This window comes from Fragaria vesca, linkage group LG5 (genome assembly GCF_000184155.1).
Source record: "Fragaria vesca subsp. vesca linkage group LG5, FraVesHawaii_1.0, whole genome shotgun sequence".
In the NCBI taxonomy this organism is placed as follows: Eukaryota; Viridiplantae; Streptophyta; class Magnoliopsida; order Rosales; family Rosaceae; genus Fragaria; species Fragaria vesca.
In genome coordinates, this window is record NC_020495.1 from 26431698 (window position 1) to 26453701 (window position 22004).

General features: G+C 36.7%; 2 protein-coding genes across 2 annotated transcripts; one reads left to right on the plus strand and one right to left on the minus strand.

Moving 5' to 3' along the window:
* Positions 1-10794: 10794 nt before the first annotated feature.
* LOC101315347 (histone-lysine N-methyltransferase SUVR5-like) lies at positions 10795-19429 on the plus strand. Its single transcript, XM_004300533.1, has 11 exons — positions 10795-11286; positions 11808-12110; positions 12276-12386; positions 13227-13337; positions 13602-16427; positions 17075-17236; positions 17489-17605; positions 17674-17777; positions 17866-18003; positions 18407-18494; positions 18759-19429. Exons 1-11 carry the CDS (start codon positions 10795-10797, stop codon positions 18864-18866), a joined length of 4560 nt encoding a protein of 1519 aa, XP_004300581.1. The 3' UTR covers positions 18867-19429.
* A 202-nt stretch (positions 19430-19631) lies between these two features.
* Positions 19632-20461, minus strand: LOC101290868. The gene is made up of 3 exons (XM_004300534.1): positions 20340-20461; positions 19959-20261; positions 19632-19870 (listed from the first exon to the last, which is right to left on the minus strand). The coding sequence occupies exons 1-3, from the start codon at positions 20428-20430 to the stop codon at positions 19791-19793; spliced, it is 474 nt and encodes a 157-aa protein (XP_004300582.1). The 5' UTR covers positions 20431-20461; the 3' UTR covers positions 19632-19790.
* Between the last annotated feature and the right edge of the window lie 1543 nt (positions 20462-22004).

The following is a 22004-nucleotide window of genomic DNA, read 5'->3' on the forward strand; positions in this document are numbered from 1 at the left end:
TCTTCACTCAACCAGAGACAAAGGAGAGGAAGATAAATAGTGGCTAACTGAAGATGAGTCTCTCTCTATGTGGGTGATGGTTGTATTATATTTACTTTCATTATGGAAAATTTTATATTTATATTCTCAGAAAATAACAAACCCAATTTTCTACATTCTCTTCTCTTGTTGGGAAGCAAGTGGGAGTTGTTGAGCGCCTCTCCACCTTTGTCCCATACTAGTTTCATTGGTCTAGTTTGCCCTATGCTTCTGGCAACGTCTGCATTGCCCAGAAAAGTTTCATATTAAAATTGGAGCTGTAGTAATATCCATGTTCTGTACAAATATAGGAATCTAGGATACGTTGCTGGTGCCATAATTAAGATCACATTTGTCACACTGTATGCTTTTATGGAGAATCAGGGACACATTAATTTGGTGGATTTGAAGTTAAAGGAGATGGAACATTTGTCCTTCAAATGGCAAATAATTGAATTGAGAATAGTAATATTCCAAGGCAAGAGGCATGAAGCCTCAACTCCTCAAGCAACTTAAATGCATAGCGGGAGATATTTCAGACATAATTACAAGGAGGCACAACTTGGAATGGTAGAAATACATGATTTGTGGGATGATATTGATGGATCAAAAAGACAACAAGTGAGTCCATCTAAACTAAGACAATTTTTTGGCAAAAACCAAAATAGGTTATGTCAAACTTTATGGTTTGAGAAGAAAGAGCAAAGCAGCCCTCAAAAGGGATGAAAGGTGAAGGATAAAGGAGACATAGGATGCTTGAAAGGTAATGAAGATTTGTGAGGTTTCTCTTTGTCAAAATCTCTTTTGTGAAAAACGGGAGATGCCGAAATTGCCCAGATTGTCCTTCAGCGTTTAGGAGACTAACGTTTGTCACAGAATCCAGACAATATAATATGGTATAGTATTATTTGGAGCTTGACCTTCTGCAAAAACGATACAGAAAAAGAAAAAGAAAACGATAATGGCAGTTTTGCTATGGTGGCCAGGTCTCTCTTTTTGTCGTGATACTCACCTAAATTGGCTAATTGAGAGGGAAAAGAAAAGGGAAAGGGAAAGGCTTCGTTTTTCACTGCACCGAGGGAGACCTTTTCTGTTTGGTAGAAACTTTTCATTGAATCGTTTTGTTTACAGGGAACCTTTTTCATTTGGAGATTGCAGAAACCAAAAGCATAGTGTAACTACAAGGTAATCTAGAGGTTCTAGGATTAGGTGCGTTTATATTAGACTAAAAATATTGGTTTAGTGACCTTGGTCCAATTACATAAGATGATGCAGCTAGGTAATAAGAAGAATAAGTTGAAAGTTAACCACCATTTTCAAGAATGTTGCTTTCACCTTCGCTCTCTCCCTGCGTGCGTGTAAATAAAGATTATGTAGGACTTGCGGTGATGTATGAACTTACAATAAGGTCAATTGATCAAAACTAACATGTCGTATTAATCTCGAGTGATTATGCAACTTTGGTTGTTTTGTCATTAACTAGATTGCTATTTCAATTGAATGGTGAAGTGTTCGACAAAATGCTTCCGTTGACATCATTTGTAAACTAGAAGTGCTAAGGCCGGCAATACATTACGTATGCACATAGTCAATGTTATAAGCTTCTTTGTCATGCTAACTCCAAGGATTCCCGACCTAACTTAGTACTGACTACTGATGATGAAATATTACTCTCAAGTTCTCAACTGAAATGAAAATGACTTGTGAAAGTTAAATACCAACTGCCCTATGCATGCTTGGTTTAGTTAGAAGCAGATCATGGTATTCAATATTATCTTTGCAATGGGATTCTTCATTTGGGTTTGTGGGTAGAGACAGAATATAGTCCATATTTACATGGTTCCTTTTGGATCCATCTGAAAGTTTAAGCTCCTCTATTACTAGGGGTTGAAGAGTTTAGTCCCCATAAATAAAACAAATGAATGAAACTTCTATTTTATCTTACTGTCTACCTGTTTATATTTTATACAGGTCAGAAGGATGGTTTCTCAAAGCCAAAAACTTAGAATTCCAAAAGAAGAAATTGTTTTCAATTAAGAGTAGGAGAATCTCTTATTAATCAAAACAAAACTGACAGACATGCTTCATAAAAATTTGGAATTTATAAGTTGCATTAATGTTATTCTTTAACTCATGGACCACAGAGGTCCATGCTACTGAGATTTCTCTGAGAAAGTTGTTAGTTTTCCAAGAATCCAAACACAAAATTAGGTTAGACAACCCGATGTTGTGGATTTTAAATCAATATATTATCTGTCATATAGCTATGCTTGAACGACAGAAGCTGCAATTTACATTTACCAAGTTGTCAAGCTTGAAATGCAACTGGCCGGAAATCTGGAATTGTTAAAGAAGACAAATTAGAAGTACTTGAAATGTGAAATATGTTTGAATTTCAAAAGAAGCTCATGAAATTCGAAGGAAACTGCAGCTTCTGAATCAGGTTAAACCTTTTTTGTTGTTTTCACTATATTTCTCCATTTTATATGCAAGTATATGTGTTCTGTTAGAATGATCTGCATCATCGAAAGGAAAAATTTGTACACACGTAAACCATATCAGAACATCATTGTGGTGATCCAAAATACTATTTCTCATTGAAAATATTTGGCATGCATATGTACAGTTTCTGCATTCAAAAAAGAGAAATGATTGCGACTTTTTCTATGTTATGATATCAATATCAATATGCAATAATTCATGTTCAGAAACTGTAGCTAGCTTTGTTTACGTCTTGAGTTTGTATTTCGTTCAAAATGTTGGAGGATCACTAAACTCTATAAACCTGATGATCAAAACTTAATACAAACTTTGAAACTCTCATATATTTTCAAATAAAAGTGATGGGAAAAAGCAAGCTGGACGGATCCGAATGATTCCAGCTTACTTTCATCCATTATGCTACATTATTTTTTCATGCATTCTTACAGTTGATATCTGTGAACCAAACTAGGGCTAAAAGCCTTCACTCAAACGAAGGACGTACGATGCATATATAATCTTAAACTGGAGGGTGAAAGAAACCCGGTAATCTTAAACAAGAAAAGGACTAAACAAAGGTACTGTTTCGTTATTGGAAGTACTGAAGTATCCAAATCAGATAGCTAGACATGAAGTTGCAGAACCAATGCTTCTCGTACGTGGGGACTGAGTCAGTGAGCTGCTGCCTCGAGTTGGTAAAAACTAAAAATCCACCAAAAATGTCCTCTAGCTAATAGCTACCTTAGCACAGAGGGACACCTTTGTTGAATGTTGATGGTGGGAGATGAGCTAGGTGGTTCAATATTCTGCAAAGTCGACTCTCTGTTTTGGGTTGGGGAAGGTGAAGAGAATCGCACAAAGTGAGACAGGAAAAGCACAACTTTCCAAAGACATTTGGACAAGCAAGTCAATGCCAATCATAACCAGCAAAAGGCATCTCGATCGATCATTTCCCTCCAAGTTATCTCTCTCTCGTAATGTATGGTCCAATTCCAAAAAGGGTAATACGGGGTGGTGGAGTTGCCTAGCTAATCGATAATGATGTAATACGCAATAATCTATGCCTTGAAAGATCATCATCTACGTATACTTTTCGGTTAAAATCACAATATTTTTCAATTCCTTAAGGTTTGTTTGATTAACACATCATAGCCTTACTCATGCATATGTATCAATTCTTATAGCAGCATTTTTGATACAAATACGTTGCCCAATTAGTACTCAGTGATATGGGGCATTAGAAACAAACACGACGACGGTGATTTTCTCACAAGTATTGCTCTGATGTCATGTACTCATGTTAAAAACCTATATCATCGACTAAAACCCCATTTACAGTATAAATGGAGAAATTCATATTACTGTAAGCTATATATTTTAGGCATGCACAGCACACAGTTGATGAGGTGATGTACCGTTTGTTTTTGGCCAATTAATCTTTTGGTTGTGCAACATTTCATACGCATGCATGGGATGATAGGCTAGCTGGTCCATGCTGTCAGGCCATTGGGCAAGCTTTGGTTCCAAATTAAAGCTTCCTGGTATAGAAGGACATGGAGGATACATATGTATGTCCTTTCGTGCATGGAATAGCATTTTGCTAAAGGCCACTCTAGCGTGCTGTTGTCTTTACTATTCTATTCAACCTTTTTTTTTTCATTTTCGCTGTTGTAAATCAATCCATTTCTGAACTCTATTTGGCTGCTTGTAATTAGCATGATATTGGGTGAAGTCACTACAAAGTACAAAGTTATCGAAGCTTATTTGCCTGTGGATTTTGCAGATACAAACATTGCCAATTTCCTCTTTTTGGTAGAGTCCCTTTTCTGTTTGCTTAAATTGGAATCTCACAAAAAGAAGGAAAAAAAATTGAGACTCGACCCATGGGTCTAAACTATAGCCCATGAAATGAAAATGTATGGCCCAAGGAACAAAACAAACAGAGTTTCTGTGTTTTCACCCTAGGCTCTCTTCATCTTCGCTTTCCTGCTCCTCTGCCTGCGTTTGGATTACAAGGTAAAAGTTGTTCCCTTCTCCATCTTTCGTTTTCTATTTCAAAATCCAAACCTCACAACACTTTTCATTGTTTTTTGTGAAGTCTGTGTTTATTTGCTTTAAGTTTCTTGAATGCTAGCAAGGGTTTTAGGGTAAAGGTCCAAAAAATTTCTTCCTTATTTACTACTAGGTAAATTGAGCGACTTAGAGAGATAAACCTGTTGGTGTATAAATGTATAATGCATATGTCAGATGTCCATTATATTGTATATAAAGTATAAACTGTAACAAGATTTAGATCACAAAACTCTTGACTATCTGGAAATTCATTACTTGTTTGTTGATGGCAGATGACATTGTGTATGCATGTGTCTAGCATCTGGAAATTGTTTACAGATTGCGAACAAAACTGGCCTTTTATGAATTTTCATTGGTGGTTTTGTGCAAACCATTCACTCAAACAAATTCAGCAAAACTTATCTGATGTCTGTAGGTTGATGTTTACATTGAGGATAGTACATTCATTTCATATGTTTGTTATAAGTTTAAATGATAAAGGTATCGGAAATTTATGTTCCGCCTCAAGCTGTACCAATTGCACGAAGAGAGATATGAAACCCGAGACTATTGCCAGCCTTGTCTATCTATGCTATTCTTTATAAGTAAACTAAAAAGTTTAGTGTTACTACTTTCAGCAGCTTTATCTCTAGCCCCCCATGTGTAAAAACTGAAAACAATTTCATTTTACTACTTATACTTCTTCTTTTCTCATAATTTTTAGAGCTACTGAGATGTTAAGGACCGCAAGGAATAACTAAACAAAAGAAAATTTGTAACCTTTGAATTAAACAAATATGCACGTTTACTGCTATTTTGGATATAATACTTACGTGTTGTGTGCGCTCGCTAAATTATATGTTTTTATTGATTCTTTCCTTCTTACGGTTAAGTCTTTGAGTTCTGTATATGCAGGCGGGCAATAGCGGAAGATTTTGTTGATGCTGGCACTGCATAGGGTCCCTTCTGGTGCTTATGAGTTGATATTCCAGCCTGATGTGGTTTGTTTCTGATTCTTCCCAACCTGCATTCAAAATTTGGTATTCCCTGATTATAAATTCTTCATGTGAGATACTTATATACTTCAGATTTTCTGGCAAATCATATATATATGTTTAATTAAGAATCAAAACTTGACTTCCACACTGTCACGGGCTATGTGATTCATTTTGTAATGTTATAATTTCTGTTTGTTGCAACTACCAGAAGTAGCAGATAAAAGAAGCAATAAAAAGTCAAGCTGAGAGACTATCCTGTCTTGTAGTTTATGTCCTTTCTTATCAACAGCCAAGTGTTACATATAAAATGTCTTATACATGTATAAGATAGAAATTTAGTCCTTACGGTTTCTCAGGAACTAGAGGAATTGTATGTGACCATCTCTCAAGCATTGCTATAATCAGTATACGGCGATTGTCTGAGAGAGGGGGAGGCCTTCTCTATGTGTTGTGAACCTTTTCATGCTCCTGAAATTACTTCTGAGTTCGTTTCGTCCATCTTATTAGCTGCAATACAGTAATGGCAAGTAGGTTTATGTCTGTTTCGGCATAATGTTATGCGAGTAACTGGGAGTGTCACTTGTCCCGAAGCCATGCACATAGTTTAATTCTCTATGCCATATTATTTTTATGATTGCTGTACCTGCTGAAAGCTGCCTAGAAAGGAGAATCGACTAGAAATCTAAAATAGATGTTCTTATGTCTTACCATTATGCATGCAGTTCATAAAATTGAAGCTTATTCACTTAATGGAACTGAGTATTTAAAGTTGTACGTTGTGGTTACATCTTGATCTTCCTTTCCTCTTCATTTTCTTATGCCCCTTTATGTGGTGGCTAGAATCTACACACAAACAGATACAGATGATTGGATTTATGTTGTCCCCTGGAATTCTGATGCTCGATCTTCTAGTTATATATATTAGTATCTTCTTGATTGTTCTTCATGCAATCACATCATTTACCTCTGTTTTTAAGTCTTTCTCACTTCTCTTTCAATTGTGACTATGCCTTTTGCGGTCACTGACTGTGACTTCTTAGCTCATTCAGGGGAACACATAAATTTATGGATGAAGTACTTAATATTCTTTTTTACCGTCTAGCAAACTGATTTCAGATAATGAAAAATTGCAAAATAGGAACCAAAATATGATTGTTGAAAATTGCTGGTTGGCATAGAGGAATATTTGCTAGAATACAATAATGCAACTGAGCAAGTTATAATTATTGATAGGTACTTGTGACACAGGCATTTGCACTTTGCAGAGTTAACAGATAGATGTAGTATGCTACAGGTTAGTTCAACTCCAGGTTCCAAACCCATTTATTGGTTCATAGCCATTGGCTGAAACTGAGCAGTCAACTATACAGTCAATATCAGTAAGCAAAGCTAAGCTGTACGCAAAGTACAGTACTGTTTGAGTTCTAACTTGGCATCAAACAAGAAATGAAATCTTCAACTGTGTGTACTGTACATATATACTACTACTTCATGGATTATTGCTCCTGTACAAAAATATAGAGGTCTAAGAATTTGAATTTGAAGGAAAAGCACATAGAAACAAAACAAGTAGGGAACAAGAATCTTGACAGGTCAGGGGAAAAATCCTCAGTCTCTCTAAACTTGTTGTCCTTCTACTTCCAAGCAGGTAGCAAATCCTATGTCTTATTTTCTTTAATGTGATTTGGTACCAATAATTTGGTTAATTTGAGTGTACTGAACTGGACGTTTATACACATATGCACCAGCATAGAGTAAGGACACTCCAGCAACTGCAGAAGAGTTCATGCTAAGATAAGAGAACACTTTGCGGGAGTAGTTTAGAGGTCACATATATGGCACGCTGATGAAGCTGATAGCCAAGTCAAGACATTTAGTTGTAAGCTTGTAACTCTCCATCTGTTCGGATTCTGAATGTGACGACACTGTAGTAATTTCAGACAAAAATAGAAAAATAACAAGGAACTGAAAATGAGGAGTAGATTTTAGTTATTTTACGGCATAAGTTTAAAGATGAGCAATTTCGCTACTTCAAATTGGAAAATAGGCTGATCCGGAATCAAGAGGTAGTTGAGAAGTTCTATTGAGTACATGGATGAGGATGGAAAGCTAACCATACCATATATGGTCCTTATCTATTTATTGTGTGTTGAATTTACTTAACAAGAACCATGTAATATTGACCACCTCGTAAAGTGTTTTGTTATTATTTGTAATATTTCAAATTTGGTGACATTATTTCTAGACTTTCATAATTAAATATTTTAAAATGGTATTATCACATAATATACTGAAACTTCAGTCGTATCGCGAACGCTTAATCTACCTCTAAATTACTAAAAGTAGTAGTTACATGACTACTCCAATTACATTTAAATGAAGAGAAAATGAGAAATAAAATAAACTCGTAAAATTACAAGTGTAAACTAGTAAAACCTACATGGTTTCTGTAGTAGAAACCACAGTACACAAGGGTATATGTGTTATTTTCATACATTAAACAGGGTATTTCGACTAAATTGGTTTTTTTTTGTTGCGGGAGGATGTGGTTTTGGATGATGATAGCAGTAGTTACTTCACGCGTTAGCCTCCCATCTTTCTCTCTCTGAAAAGGAAACAAATCGATCAGAATTAACATAGCTGTGTACCAATATAATACACAATCCCAGAGTCAAAGGCAAATTCATGAATCCAGATTTAGACCCCCCGGCCTCCAGTTTTCAGGTCTAATCAAGACCCCCAGAGTCCTTTAAAAGGAAACAATACCAGAATTCAATGAATAACCTTCCCCATAGTAATATCCACAGAAACCAAAAACAGACCCAAAAGGAAAGGATGAACTGCAAGCCTTCAAACCCAGATAGGAGCTAGACCCTGACCACAGAACCCAAATTAACCAATAGTAATAAATCTACTTCTGCTGTGAATGGTAAAAGAGCCACGTTACAGGACCCAGCCTATAGAAGCGCGCTTCCCAGACCCCGAGTCTCCCTAATCTCTTCTCTCTTAGATAAAAAAAAGAAAAGAAAAAACCAACCCTTTTGTTTTCTTCTATATTCATATATAGACCAAAAAAGGTACAACCTTTATAGAAGAAGCACCAACCAAAACCAAAAACACAACCCCAGTTTTAGAGTCAGTCCTCGCTTCCCCCTTCTCTATCGTCCTCGACCAAACTCACAAACCAGACCACTTTCTTTGTACCATAATATCTCTGCCTCTTACATATATTTCTCATTTTGGGCACGAGGCCCTTCCATCCCTACCATTCCAATTTCCACACACATCTATCTATCACATCTAGACTCGATTTGCCAGATTGAGATTAGATAACCCAAGATAAAAAAAACCTATCTTTCATACAACAAAAATAAGTACCACCAAATCCCATCACATACCCACAACAAAATTTCACCCCAAAATCTCCAATTGGGGGAAAAAGGTGATCTGAGTTCAAAACTCCCCCTTCTTTAAAGGTACATTACTTCCACCACTACCCTCTATCTCTTACTCTGTAAATTGGCTGAGACATGTCCATGCCCATCTCTCTCTATGTATGTCACATTTTTTTTTTTTAGTTTAGTTTCTTCTGCAGTCAATTTTTTGCTGACTTAGCTCTCTCACAACCCAAAACCCACAATCCCTAACATTCACCACACCCTCTAAACCCCTAAAGGAACGAGCTTTGAAACCCTAAATTGGGTGTTGTGTTAATGTTGCACCATTTTTGATCTGTGCCCATTTGTTGCATGTTCCCGATCGGTGTTTCTCTAGGGTTTTGGCTCCATTGTGTTACCAATTGAGGGTAAAGTTTGTGGCTTTATTGATTTTGGAGCACTGGGTTTAGTGGATTAGGGTTTGTTAGCCGAGATATGGATCAATTTGACATTCTGAGGTGGTTTTTGGAGTTGGGTTTTTGTTGCTGAGATCATTTTCAGCTGGAAGTTATTGGGTTCATTGCTGTTTTAGGTTTTTCGTGATTTGGTCACATAGGTTTTGATGCGGATGCTTCTGTACTTGAAGAGCCAGCATTATAATATGTTTGAAATTTTGAAGCTGTTTACTGGTTTCCAAATTTTACCATCTTTTGATCAGTTTTGACGTGGTAGTTTTTCTGGAAGAACAAAGTTTCATGTGTTTTTAGTGTTTCATGATAGATGGATACTTGTAGAATTCTATGTAGCGTATATTGTTATTTTGCTGGAAGAAAATCATGGCTTTTTGGATGGGCAATTTCATTAATTTTGTATACATATTAGAGTAACACAGTGCGTTTTAACAAAAGAGAAAAGAATACTAATATGATCTTCATCGGTCTTCTTTTTCTTTTCCTTTTTTTCTGGGACAGGGTGAGGTGATCTTGTGAAAGTTACCATTTTTTTTGTTTGGAATATTAAACATAGTTTTGGTAGATATATCAGCTAACACTTTTGGTTTCTACTTTGAAGAGTCGAATATAGGTGAGTAGTTCTAGAGATTGCTTGCTATTTGAAATGAATTAGTGTTAAATAAGCAATGAATGCGTGAGGCTCAGCTCTGAAGTTACTTTCCAAAGTGTATATAATTTTTAATGTCTTTTATAATTCTGCAAATTATGCAATATCGTGTGTAATGGATTGATATTTTGAATAGAGATGATCCTCAAATTTATTTAAGCTTTGATATTGTTTCCTTCAATGGTATTTTTCTTGATCATACGAGTTTGGCACTACAATCAAGATGTTTGTTTGGCATGCAGTTGGCACTTGGTAACTAGGGTTAACATTTAAATAAAAATTAAATTTGGGAGAAAGAACTATAATCAGGATGTCTTAAGCACGATTAATTTGTTAGGAAAGTAAATAAACTCGAGCCATGCAGCCAAGTGCCAATTGCATGCTGAACGAACATCTTGATTGTGGATGCATTTCTCGGTTGATCACAAGGATATGATTATTAGTGGTATGTCAAAGACCTTCCCTGCATGAAACCATTCATTATGATATATTTGGTCAGTTCAAGTCAGGCCATCATAGTTTCTCATCATTGTCTTTAGAGGTTTTCTCTCTGGATACTTATTTGTAGAGAAATGAAGTATACATTTATGTACCCACACATATGGTCATACCTGTATATTTTTTGATTTATATTGCATGACACAGTTTTCTGACTCATTTTATGAATGGAGCTTTGTTTGAACAGAGAGGTGGGAGGGAAAATTATTTGATAAAACATCTTATGGCATCAAAGTTTCGGGTGTAAGATCATGGAAGTGCTCCCTTGTTCAAACGTTCAATGTGTTGGACAATCCGACTGCCCTCAACAGAATTCAGGAACAACTCCTGTGAATGGAGAATCCAACTGCCTTGAACATGAAAAGCAAGTGCAAGTAATAGATCGTACAGTAGAAGGCTTATTGCCAAATGTGGAAGGGCCTCAACTAGGATCACAAGGTGAAGTTAAAGGGGCAGTTCATGAATTGCATACATCAGAAGGATGTCCTGTTGGAGCTTTAAGCCTTGATTGTCAACTGGAGAGCCAAAAGTCATCTAGTGGTTCACATGGTTCTGAATCTTTTGATAATGATGACGTAAATGCACATAATTACTCTGCAGAACCTTCCTTAGTCTCAGACAATGGTGGTTTCAAATTAGATAGCAGTGAAAATGGACTTCCATACAACAGTAGGGAAGGAGAGTCATCTCATTCAGACTCTACGTGGCTAGAATGTCATGAATCTGTGCCACTATGGGTCAAGGTACACGTTATTTCTTTCACTTTTATTTCTTTATTTTTCATATGCATTTCTATGTCTGTTGCATATCATCTTGTCTAGTCTCCCGATCTTTATATACGAGTTCATTGGTTCTGGGTTGTCCCAATCTGCTTGTAATATTCCCCTTATTTTTTCTCTCTTAATACTTACACATTTGGATATAAGTCAATGTGGTGCCCTTGAGGTGAAATCTTTACAATTCAAACCTTCCCAGTATTGGGCTCTCTAGTAATGGAGATAGTCCTGCATGAAGGAGAACACTATAGTAAACAATACTTGTTGGCGTAAGTTCTGACAATTTCAGCTCTTTGGTTGGATGTGGGAGAGTAATTTTCTTTATGTTGGATAATATATGTTTGAACAAAAATGTGAAAATTCGTAGATCCAGATGCCTTTCACTCATTTTACTTTGCTAATCTTAATGAAAAAGTGGACTGTTTGAATGAGTTAACATCTACTGATTTCTTTTCTATTGGAATTTACTTTTTTTTTTTTTTTTTTAGTGGAGAGGGAATTGGCAGGCAGGGATTCGTTGTGCAAGAGCTGACTGGCCCCTATCAACTTTGAGAGCAAAACCAACTCATGGCAGGAAGAAATATTTTGTGATATATTTCCCCCACACAAGGAATTATTCTTGGGCAGACATGCTACTTGTTCGGTCCATAGATGAAATTCCACAGCCTATTGCATACAAAACACATAATGCTGGTTTGAGAATGGTAGAAGACTTGAGTGTTGCACGTCGGTTTATCATGCAAAAGTTAGCTGTTGGAATGCTGAATATAGTTGATCAGTTTCATACTGAGGTATGTGATTTCACGTGTGAATCTCATGCTATTGTTCTCTCTTACAAAAAAATTTCATTTTTCTTCTCTTTAAATTGGATTTGGAGCACTTGTTTTACTGTTACCTTAGCTCTCTGCTTTAATTTGACATCAATATATCTGAGATTTCTGGTCAAACTTGTGTAGGCTTTGATAGAGACTGCTCGTAATGTGGTGGTTTGGAAGGAGTTTGCTATGGAGGCTTCTCGCTGTAACGGTTATTCTGATCTGGGAAAGATGCTTCTGAAGCTGCAAAGTGTAAACTACTATTCATACTTGATTTTTTTTTAAAAAGGAGTTAGTTGTTTCTGTTTTCACTATCAACATGAGTATAGCCAGTCTTCAATAAAAGTTTCTCCAATGATATATTTAAACTTCAACTATTAGCTTCTACTGATGGTTGACGGTTTAAGGAGCCCCCAACTTATACCACATGAGCCGTATGATTTGCATGCTAACAAGAGTGTAGAAAGTTTTATCCACATGAACCATGAATCTATTTTTTGGAAGAAAAAACAAATGAAATTACAATATAAAACTGTAGCCGTGCATATCGGCATCATTTCCCCATATATGAATCTAAAATTCACTAAACTTGGACTCATACTGGTGTTATTTGTTCCCCCTCTAGTAAAGTTTGGAAATAATTACTTATATTTATTAATTGAGACTGTACTACATCTTTTAGCTGTCTTTAATATCATTCTTAGCAAGAAGATAATTAGGCCTAATGTGGGTGTGGGGAACACATATCTATTGAAGGTGTATAATGAATTCTAGTTTCATATGTAAAATGTTGAACTTCTCCAATTCATTCTTTGAAATATGTATCTTGATATTATTTTAGAAGCTCTCTTTTGGAACTTGTTTGATCATCTTTATATGTTGATGATGCATTTGTTTGCAGGCTAGTATTTTGCATACATTGTAGGTTTTTGTGATTATGTTAAGTTGATACGTTTTTAGATTTAGCTAAAACATGAACTCTTCTATAATTTTTATTCATTTATTTGCTCTGAAATGAAAGAACGATATTCTTTACATTCTTTTTGCTTGTTTCAATGAGTAATTAAAAAAAAAAATATCTTCCCCTTACAGATGATTTTGCGGAGCTACATAAATCATAATTGGCTACAAAATTCATATCATTCTTGGGTGCAGCGGTGCCAGAATGCCTGTAGTGCTGAAACGGTTGAACTACTGAAAGAGGTATATATTTTTATATGGTTGACCATTTATGTTATGTTCACAGTGTAGCATAGCAAGTTGTCCTACATGTGCACTTTCTTGTCTCATTTGAACTACTGAAGGAGGTTTGAAGCTATTACTGCAATTTCTTTTATTGAGTTTAGGCACCGATTGAAGACATACCAGAAATCTCTTGATGCACCTGTTACAATGGATAAAACTGCATTGTATTAAAAAGAGTTATTTGTTTTACCTTCAAGTGACGATAATTTTCTTTCTGGCCAGGAATTGGTTGAGTCTATTCTCTGGAACGAAGTCCAGTCTCTTCGGAATGCAGCGTTGCAACCTACTTTGGGTTCTGAGTGGAGAACCTGGAAGCATGAAGTTATGAAATGGTTTTCAACCTCTCATCCCATATCCAATAGTGGGGACTTTCCACAGCACAGTAGTGATGCCCCGGTGACCCCTAGTCTTCAAGTTAGCAGGAAGAGGCCCAAGCTTGAAGTTCGCCGTGCGGAGGCACATGTTTCCCAGGTGGAATCTAGGGGTTCAGAGGAAGCTATAGCCATTGAAATTGACTCTGAGTTCTTTAATAATCGAGAGGCTGTAAATGCTGCTACATTAGCCTCAGAACCTGATAAAGAGGTAAATATGAAAGATGTTGCTGCACTGACTGGAGATAGTGGTGTTGCTGATAAATGGGATGATGTTGTAGTTGCAACTGGAAATTCTGTGTTTATCCAAAGCAAAGATGTGGAATTGACACCGGTCAATGTTGTGTCTGGTGTAAAGTCTTCTGTTTCTGGGGCTAAAAGTCGACAGTGCATTGCTTATATTGAAGCCAAAGGAAGGCAGTGTGTAAGATGGGCAAATGATGGTGATGTTTATTGTTGTGTGCACTTGTCGTCTCGTTTCACAGGAAGTTCTACAAAATCAGAGGGATCTCACTCTATGGACACACCAATGTGTGAAGGAACAACTGTCCTTGGAACTAAATGTAAGCATAGGTCTCTTCACGGCTCTTCATTTTGTAAGAAGCATAGGCCAAAAAATGAGCCGGAAACAATCACTAATACTCCAGAGAATGGACTTAAGAGAAAGTATGAGGAGAACATGTCTAGTTTAGATACCATGAACTGCAGAGAGATGGTATTGGTGGGAGATGTTGGTGCTCCACTAGAAGTGGATCCTGTCAGAATCATGGCTGGCGATGGCTTCAATGGAAGGGAGAGCCTATCTGAGAAGTCTGAACTTTCTGCCAAAACTAGTAGTGTGACTGAAGATATGCGTTGCATAGGCTCTGGTTCGCAAGATAGCAGCAACCCTTGTCTGGAAAGTCCAAAAAAGCATTCAATATATTGTGAAAAGCATCTCCCAAGCTGGCTGAAACGTGCTAGAAATGGTAAGAGTAGGATAATATCAAAAGAAGTATTTGTAGATCTTTTGAAGGATTGCCACTCACATGAGCACAAGTTGCATATACATAGAGCATGTGAGCTTTTTTACAAGCTCTTCAAAAGTATATTATCTTTAAGAAATCCTGTCCCTAAGGATGTTCAGTTTCAGTGGGCTTTATCAGAAGCTTCTAAAAATTTGGTTGTTGGGGAAATATTTACGAAGTTGGTTTGTAGTGAAAAGGAGAGACTCGTAAGACTTTGGGGTTTTACTACTGATGAAGATACACGTGAAGATGTATGTGTTTTGAACTCTGCCATGGAAGAACCAGCTCTGCTGCCTTGGGTTGTGGATGATAATCATGATGATGAAACGGCCATTAAGTGCAAAATTTGCTCCCAGGAATTTATGGATGACCAAGCACTTGGAACTCACTGGATGGACAATCATAAAAAGGAAGCTCAATGGCTCTTTAGAGGTTATGCGTGTGCTATCTGCCTGGATTCTTTTACTAATAAAAAGGTTTTGGAAACACATGTCCAGGATAGACACCGTGTGCAATTTGTTGAACAATGCATGCTTCTTCAGTGCATCCCTTGTGGCAGCCACTTTGGGAATAATGAGGAGTTATGGTCACATGTGCTTGTGGTACATCCTGATGATTTCAGGCCCTCAAAAGCTGTTCAACATACTCTTTCTGCTGATGATGGCTCTCCAAGGAAGTTTGAGTTATGCAATTCAGCTTCTGTGGAGAATACCTCTCAAAATGTAGCTAATGTCCGAAAGTTCGTTTGTAGGTTTTGTGGTTTGAAATTTGATTTACTTCCCGATCTTGGTCGCCACCATCAAGCTGCCCATATGGGGCCAAGTTTAGTCAGCTCTCGACCCTCGAAGAGGGGGATACGTTATTATGCTTATAGATTAAAATCTGGGAGACTTAGCCGTCCTAGAATGAAAAAGAGTTTAGCAGCAGCATCATATAGGATCAGGAACAGAGCAAATGCTACTTTAAAGAAACGCATCCAAGCGTCCAAGTCACTTAGCAGTGGAGGGACAGATGTACAGAATCATTCAACTGAGGCAGTGAGTCTGGGTAGGTTGGCAGATTCACATTGTTCAGCAGTAGCAAGGATTTTGTTTTCTGAGATGCAAAAAACAAAACGTAGGCCCCACAACCTAGATATTTTATCTGTTGCTCGCTCTGCTTGCTGCAAGATTAGTCTTGAAGTTCTGCTCCAGGGAAAGTATGGAATCTTGCCACATCGCTTGTATCTGAAGGCAGCTAAGCTCTGCAGTGAGCATAACATTAAGGTAAGTTGGCATCAAGAGGGTTTCATTTGCCCTAAAGGGTGCAGGGATTTCAATGCTTTGTTGCCGTCTCCTTTGATACCTCGTCCAATTGGTACTATGGGGCACAGATCTCAACCTTTATCAGATCCTCTTGAAGAAAAGTGGGAGGTGGATGAGAGTCACTATGTTGTTGGCTCAAATTACTTGAGCCAAAGGTCGCAGAAAGCTCATATATTATGTGATGATATAAGCTTTGGCCAAGAAACAGTGCCATTGGTCTGTGTAGCCGATGAAGGCTTCTTGGATTCTCTTCCTGCCAATGCAGGTAGTCCTACTCATCAAATTGCTGGACATTCCATGCCTTGGGAGAGCTTTACCTATACTGCAAGGCCATTACTTGATCAATCCCCTGGACTGGATACAGAGGTGACTTATTTCAGACGATTTTGATGCTTGGTCTATTATCATCCATGACTCATGTACTCACACACACACGTGTGCGCGCACACACACACATTTGCCTTTGGTTAAATATTCAAAAATTCAAAATGCCCTTGATTAACTAAGATGTTAGAATACAACAGTAATATGTAATGAGGATATTAGTAAAAGATCAGTAAATTGAATTAAGAATAGGCAACTGGCTTTTCTCATCTTTTTGCTGGACAAGTGGCACTTTCCTGTACTTCTAATTAATCACCGCATGTCATATTTTTTTTTGTTTTCTTTTCAAATACGATTGGCATGTTCAAAGCAAGTGGTAAAGGCTGGCATCGATAATATGTATAAATTTATATCAATCATGATCCTAAATTGGGTCTAGATAGAGTAACCTTAACTACTATATGAAACTTAAAAAAATAACGAAATAACCTAACTTAGAAAATGAGATCTTGTCCCTAAGCAAACAACGAATGTGTATCATGTCCATGTTAAAATATAATCACAGTTTTCTTTTTATTTTCAAGTACTACATAACTTCATAATGAATGGATAGATTTAACACAGTCCCACATCTCTTCCTCTCCCTTAGGCTTTGTTTGTTAATTTTGTGGTCTTCCCTATCTTTACAGAGTTTGCAATTGCGTTGTACCTGCCCACATTCTACGTGCTATCCTGAAGCCTGTGATCATGTCTACTTTTTTGATAATGACTATGATGATGCAAAAGACATCTATGGTAAATCCATGCTCGGAAGGTTCCCCTATGATGATAGAGGCCGAATTATTTTGGAGGTATGATAAGCAATCAATCACCAAAAACAATCTCACCTTTCTATCGTCAATCTTTTGGTTTATTACTTTAATATTTTTTTTTATTCTGCTTGATGGTTATTGGTTTGTTTTCTGCATTCAAAATGCTACCCTGGGAAGCTAAAATTCTCGTGATGTTGATCCTATTAGAAACAACACATAAAAAACATTGTTTGGATTTGATGGTTAAAAATATACAAGCACATAATCTGTTGCTTTATATCACATTGGCAGGAAGGCTACCTTGTTTATGAATGCAATCAGATGTGCAGCTGCAGTAGAACATGTCCTAATAGGGTTTTGCAGAATGGAGTAAGAGTGAAATTGGAAGTTTTCAAGACAGAGAAGATGGTAGATTCTTGTTTCTATATACAACAAATATAGATAGAAGGCCTTGTGTTGACTTAACTATATTGCAGGGATGGGGAGTCAGGGCAGGTGAAACTATCCTACGTGGCACTTTTATTTGCGAATACATTGGTGAGGTTTTAGACGAGAATGAAGCAAACAAGAGGCGCAACAGGTTTATATATTGTTATGATGGTTCAGCATCTGTTTTAATCTACTTTAGTTTTTATGCTATATTTAATGGCCCCCTTGCGAATTATCAGATATGAGAAAGATGGTTACGGCTATTTGTATGAAATCGATGCTCATATTAATGATATGAGCAGATTGATAGAAGGACAGGCCCAATTTGTAATCGACTCTACAAACTATGGAAATGTTTCACGATTCATCAATCATAGGTAATGAGAAAGTTTATTGCTAGTACTTTATTCTAAAAGAGGTTTGAAGGTTTTACGTAATTGCCTTGATTCAGACTAATTATATGGTGGGCAACCACTTTCCCGATCACATCTGTATTTTTTTAGTTATTTAGCAATTTATATAATTTATGTAATAGTATAGCAGGATGACTTAAGGCCCAATGTAAAATATCAGTTTTCCAGTCATTCATCGTACTTTTTTTTTAAAAGAAATCACTTTGATTAAACACTTAAACAAAACAAATGTCTGTTCCTTGAATAATTCTCTTCGTAATCGACAATTTTGATGTTAGACGTGGATAGTGTTCTATCTTATATATGTTACACAAGTTGAATGTCTTTTGATCTATTGTTGAATCTGTCATTTCTTCTTTCTATGTAGCTGTTCACCAAATCTTGTGAATTACCAAGTTCTCGTGGAAAGCATGGATAGCGAACGTGCACATATTGGTCTGTATGCTAATCAAGATGTAAGCTCTCTTCTTTCTATCATGATCTTTGTGCATATGATGCATGGGATGGGGGTTGAAATGGTTATTAAAGTTTCTGAGATCATTTTTCTTCTTGAGATGGTGAGTAAGGTATTACATAGTTGGTCGCCAAGTTGTCATTGAGTAAGCTTTATTGGGAGTTCATATTTTATGATATTGTTTTACCATGTCAGGATGGCATTCTGCAACTAATATGCCTATTGTGAACGTTGTTAATATTTCATTCCCACTCTGTATGAACAGATAGCTTTGGGAGAAGAATTAACATATGACTATCGGTATAAACTCCTTCCTGGAGAAGGATGTCCATGCCATTGTGGCGCTCCCAGATGCCGAGGCCGACTCTATTAAACCTTCAATGAACGCAGGGCTCGGCATACAGTTTTGGTGCTTGTACCTTAGTATTTGAGTGGCAGTTTTGAACAGAAATTTATCTCTGGGTTAATGGAGAGTTCTTGGTCTCATATACCCATCTATAATCTAACAGTTGATTACAGAATGGGAATCTAAGCCCAAGCTGGAAAGAAATTTGGCCTAGTCATAATATCGCCACAAGGGTTTTTGTAGTTATGAATCCGCTGCAGTACGGACCAGGGCTGGTGTATGAATTTTTCCTTAGGTAGATTGAAACCATGCGGTTTATAGCTAGCCCATGTTTATTTGAAGAATTAGGACTCATCCTCTTTGGTTTCTCTAATGTAGTAGCTGTTCAGGATTTAGCAGTGTAGATGGATCATGGATTTTTAGCTGGTGAAAATTTTTAGGTGATCTAGTCATGGTAAAGTTTATAAATGGCTCAGTCTTATAAAAGTTCTTATTTTGTTGGAAACATGTTTTTCAATTCTTAAATCCGTTGTTGCTTCAATGTGGTATGACCACTGTAATCTGTTCATGTAACAACATATTTTTTGACCAGAGATTGCGCGTGACAATAGTGTCATTTTGTTTTTCATATTTAAACAATGTGTAATTGAAGTGGTATGGTTCACTTCCATTTCCCAAGTTTGTAAAATGAAATCGTTCCAAAACTTAACTGTTCTTATTCACCATACGTAACAGGACCAATGAAGTAAAATTTTCAAACTTGCCAATTCCTGGACCAATGAGTTTCAATATGTTTCAAATTTATGGAATAGTGTGACTACTATTGTTTGAATTGGTTTAACTTGTTTGCGCCTTATGGTATTACAATTGTTCATTTCTGGTACAAACAATGACCATACAACACTAGAGATTCCATTTGTTTCATGCTTCCTGCATTATGTGCTTGTTACTTCAGAACTTCATTTCACCTTTTAGGACCACAAAGAAGACAATTGGGAGTCCATAGCCAAACCCCACCAGGACTCCCATGCCTGTTCAAATCACAATTCACCAATCATTTTCTTATTATCAAACATTTAATCCACATTGAGTTAAATTAGCAGTTAAGGGGATCTTTACCATATTCAATATATCTTGGCCTTTTCTGTGTGGGAGCTTCTGATGATGATAATGATGCCATCAACTGCAAAACCATAGAGATTATGACTAACCCACTTCCTATCTTCTCCCTGATTACTCTCTCACTTAAATCCACTGACCAAAACCCAGATATACCATTTTCAGCTACAACCTTCAAAAAAAGAAACATTCCAAGCCATAGTGCTGCCTCAGCAAATTGCTTGATTCTTTTGGATGAGATAGCCCGATTCATTAGATTTACAACACAAGCAACAACATAGAGGGGAAACCAAAAGTACCAATCTGTGAATCATATAAAAAATTACCTTAGATTGTTATTAACATTGCAATATAAGAGAAGGGTAGCAAAGATTAGAGTACCAGGGTCATTTAATTGAACAGAAGCTGAGTAAGCAAATAGTGCTGCCATTAGTAGAGACCACAAGGTGTATAGCTTGCTTGCTGTTGCCATTTTTGCTGTTTCAGATCTTGGATGGATGATTAGGGCATATATTTTACTAGCCGGTAGCATTGAACTATTCTAGTCAACCTTTGTTAATTAACTTATCCTCATCTGACTTATTTGCTAAGAATCAAATTAGCAGCTATGACACATGTGAGGCCTTGTTATTTATTCATTTACTGTCAAAGTGGTTTTAGTATATGACATCACCAGGATAGATTAGTGAAAATTGTAAAGTGCTCCGAATATCTAAACTTCAGAGTAGAACACAGTGAAATTAATTAGTTACTGTTTCTGGTGTGTTCCTCACAATGATCTATTCCAATGACTACCCTAAAGAGTTCTCCAAAAAGAAAAGAAAAGAACATAAAATAAAATAAAAAAGACTACCCTAAAGATTTAATTTGTAAAATCAGCTTTGAAGCTTTTCTTTGTTCTCCTTCAGTGATATCAGTTGGGTACAGAGAAAAGAGAAAAGAAGGAACAAACAGGTACTATGAAGCAATTCAGAGAGCTGAGTCAGATCATGAAGGGTGCTTTTGATCAGCTTTTAACCACTGGAAAATCAAATAAGGCATGCATAGCTAGTCAGGTGAACTTGAAAGATATCCGACATGTTCTCAAGTATTGACAACACTGTTATGTGTGGATTTTTGATCTGATAAACAAGTTTCTAACTCAATCAAAATGTCGGCATGCTAGATAAGAATCTAACTTCATTTTCTGCATGCAGACATGACATGTTTTTCCTACAAAGATTTTGCATAATTGTAGTGAAAGCTTTCATTGATTCATCTCCTTAACAGAACTTATTTCCACCCTTAACTTGATCAATAGAGTCAAATTCACAGCCGGAAACTGAGACCTACCACTTGAGGAGGTAGCGATTCCAAATTCCATGGTGGGCCAAATTACAGCAAGGCCATTCTCCATTGATATGATGAAACGTGCTAAGTTCTTTCAATTCTACCATCATATGCATAGGCTCTCTATTATTGCATATCCCTTACAACTCACAGTTGACACCCTCCATGGCTTTTCCTTTTCATAATGGCACAACACCTAAAAGAAATAGAAAGGGTCAAATTTAGGTCACTTCAAAGAAATTTTATACAAACCTTAGATATTTGAGCCAATTACCGACTCTTTCTTATGTGAATATGTGCCACACTTGATTGTTATGGATGCTGGTGTCTACTCTTTTTCTAAAGCTAATAGCAACAAACATAAAGCAAATCAAGAAAGATAAACTTGGTATAGATTCCCATGGGCTACATTTTGATTTATGGTCCTTCCTTTCCCTAAAAAAATTGCCTCCTTTCTTTTATATAACCCAAAGAATTAACATGAACAAAACCTTCAGCTCTGTTCAAGATTCAATGGAGTCCAACATTCAATGGAGTCCAACACTAGGTATAATGACTTGAAGCATTTACATGTAACTGTATCAAAATCATTGCTTTTTACGTTCATATATGTGTTTTCTAGCACAAATTTAAGTGGATCTTCATATAAGTAATCAAATCTCCTACATCAGAAATTAAACTGCATAATGAGAATAGATTACCTAATTCTTGATAAGG

Excerpts from the sequence above, each read along its gene's own strand:
- LOC101290868 (XM_004300534.1), bottom strand. The coding sequence starts at position 20,430 with ATGGCAACAGCAAGCAAGCTATACACCTTGTGGTCTCTACTAATGGCA. Across the intron at positions 20,262-20,339 it reads TGTTCAATTAAATGACCCTG|ATTGGTACTTTTGGTTTCCC; the intron begins GTACTCTAATCT and ends TATGATTCACAG. Across the intron at positions 19,871-19,958 it reads GCCAAGATATATTGAATATG|GCATGGGAGTCCTGGTGGGG; the intron begins GTAAAGATCCCC and ends TGATTTGAACAG.
- LOC101315347 (XM_004300533.1), top strand. The coding sequence starts at position 10,795 with ATGGAAGTGCTCCCTTGTTCAAACGTTCAATGTGTTGGACAATCCGAC. Across the intron at positions 11,287-11,807 it reads CTGTGCCACTATGGGTCAAG|TGGAGAGGGAATTGGCAGGC; the intron begins GTACACGTTATT and ends TTTTTTTTTTAG. Across the intron at positions 17,606-17,673 it reads TTTTCAAGACAGAGAAGATG|GGATGGGGAGTCAGGGCAGG; the intron begins GTAGATTCTTGT and ends ACTATATTGCAG.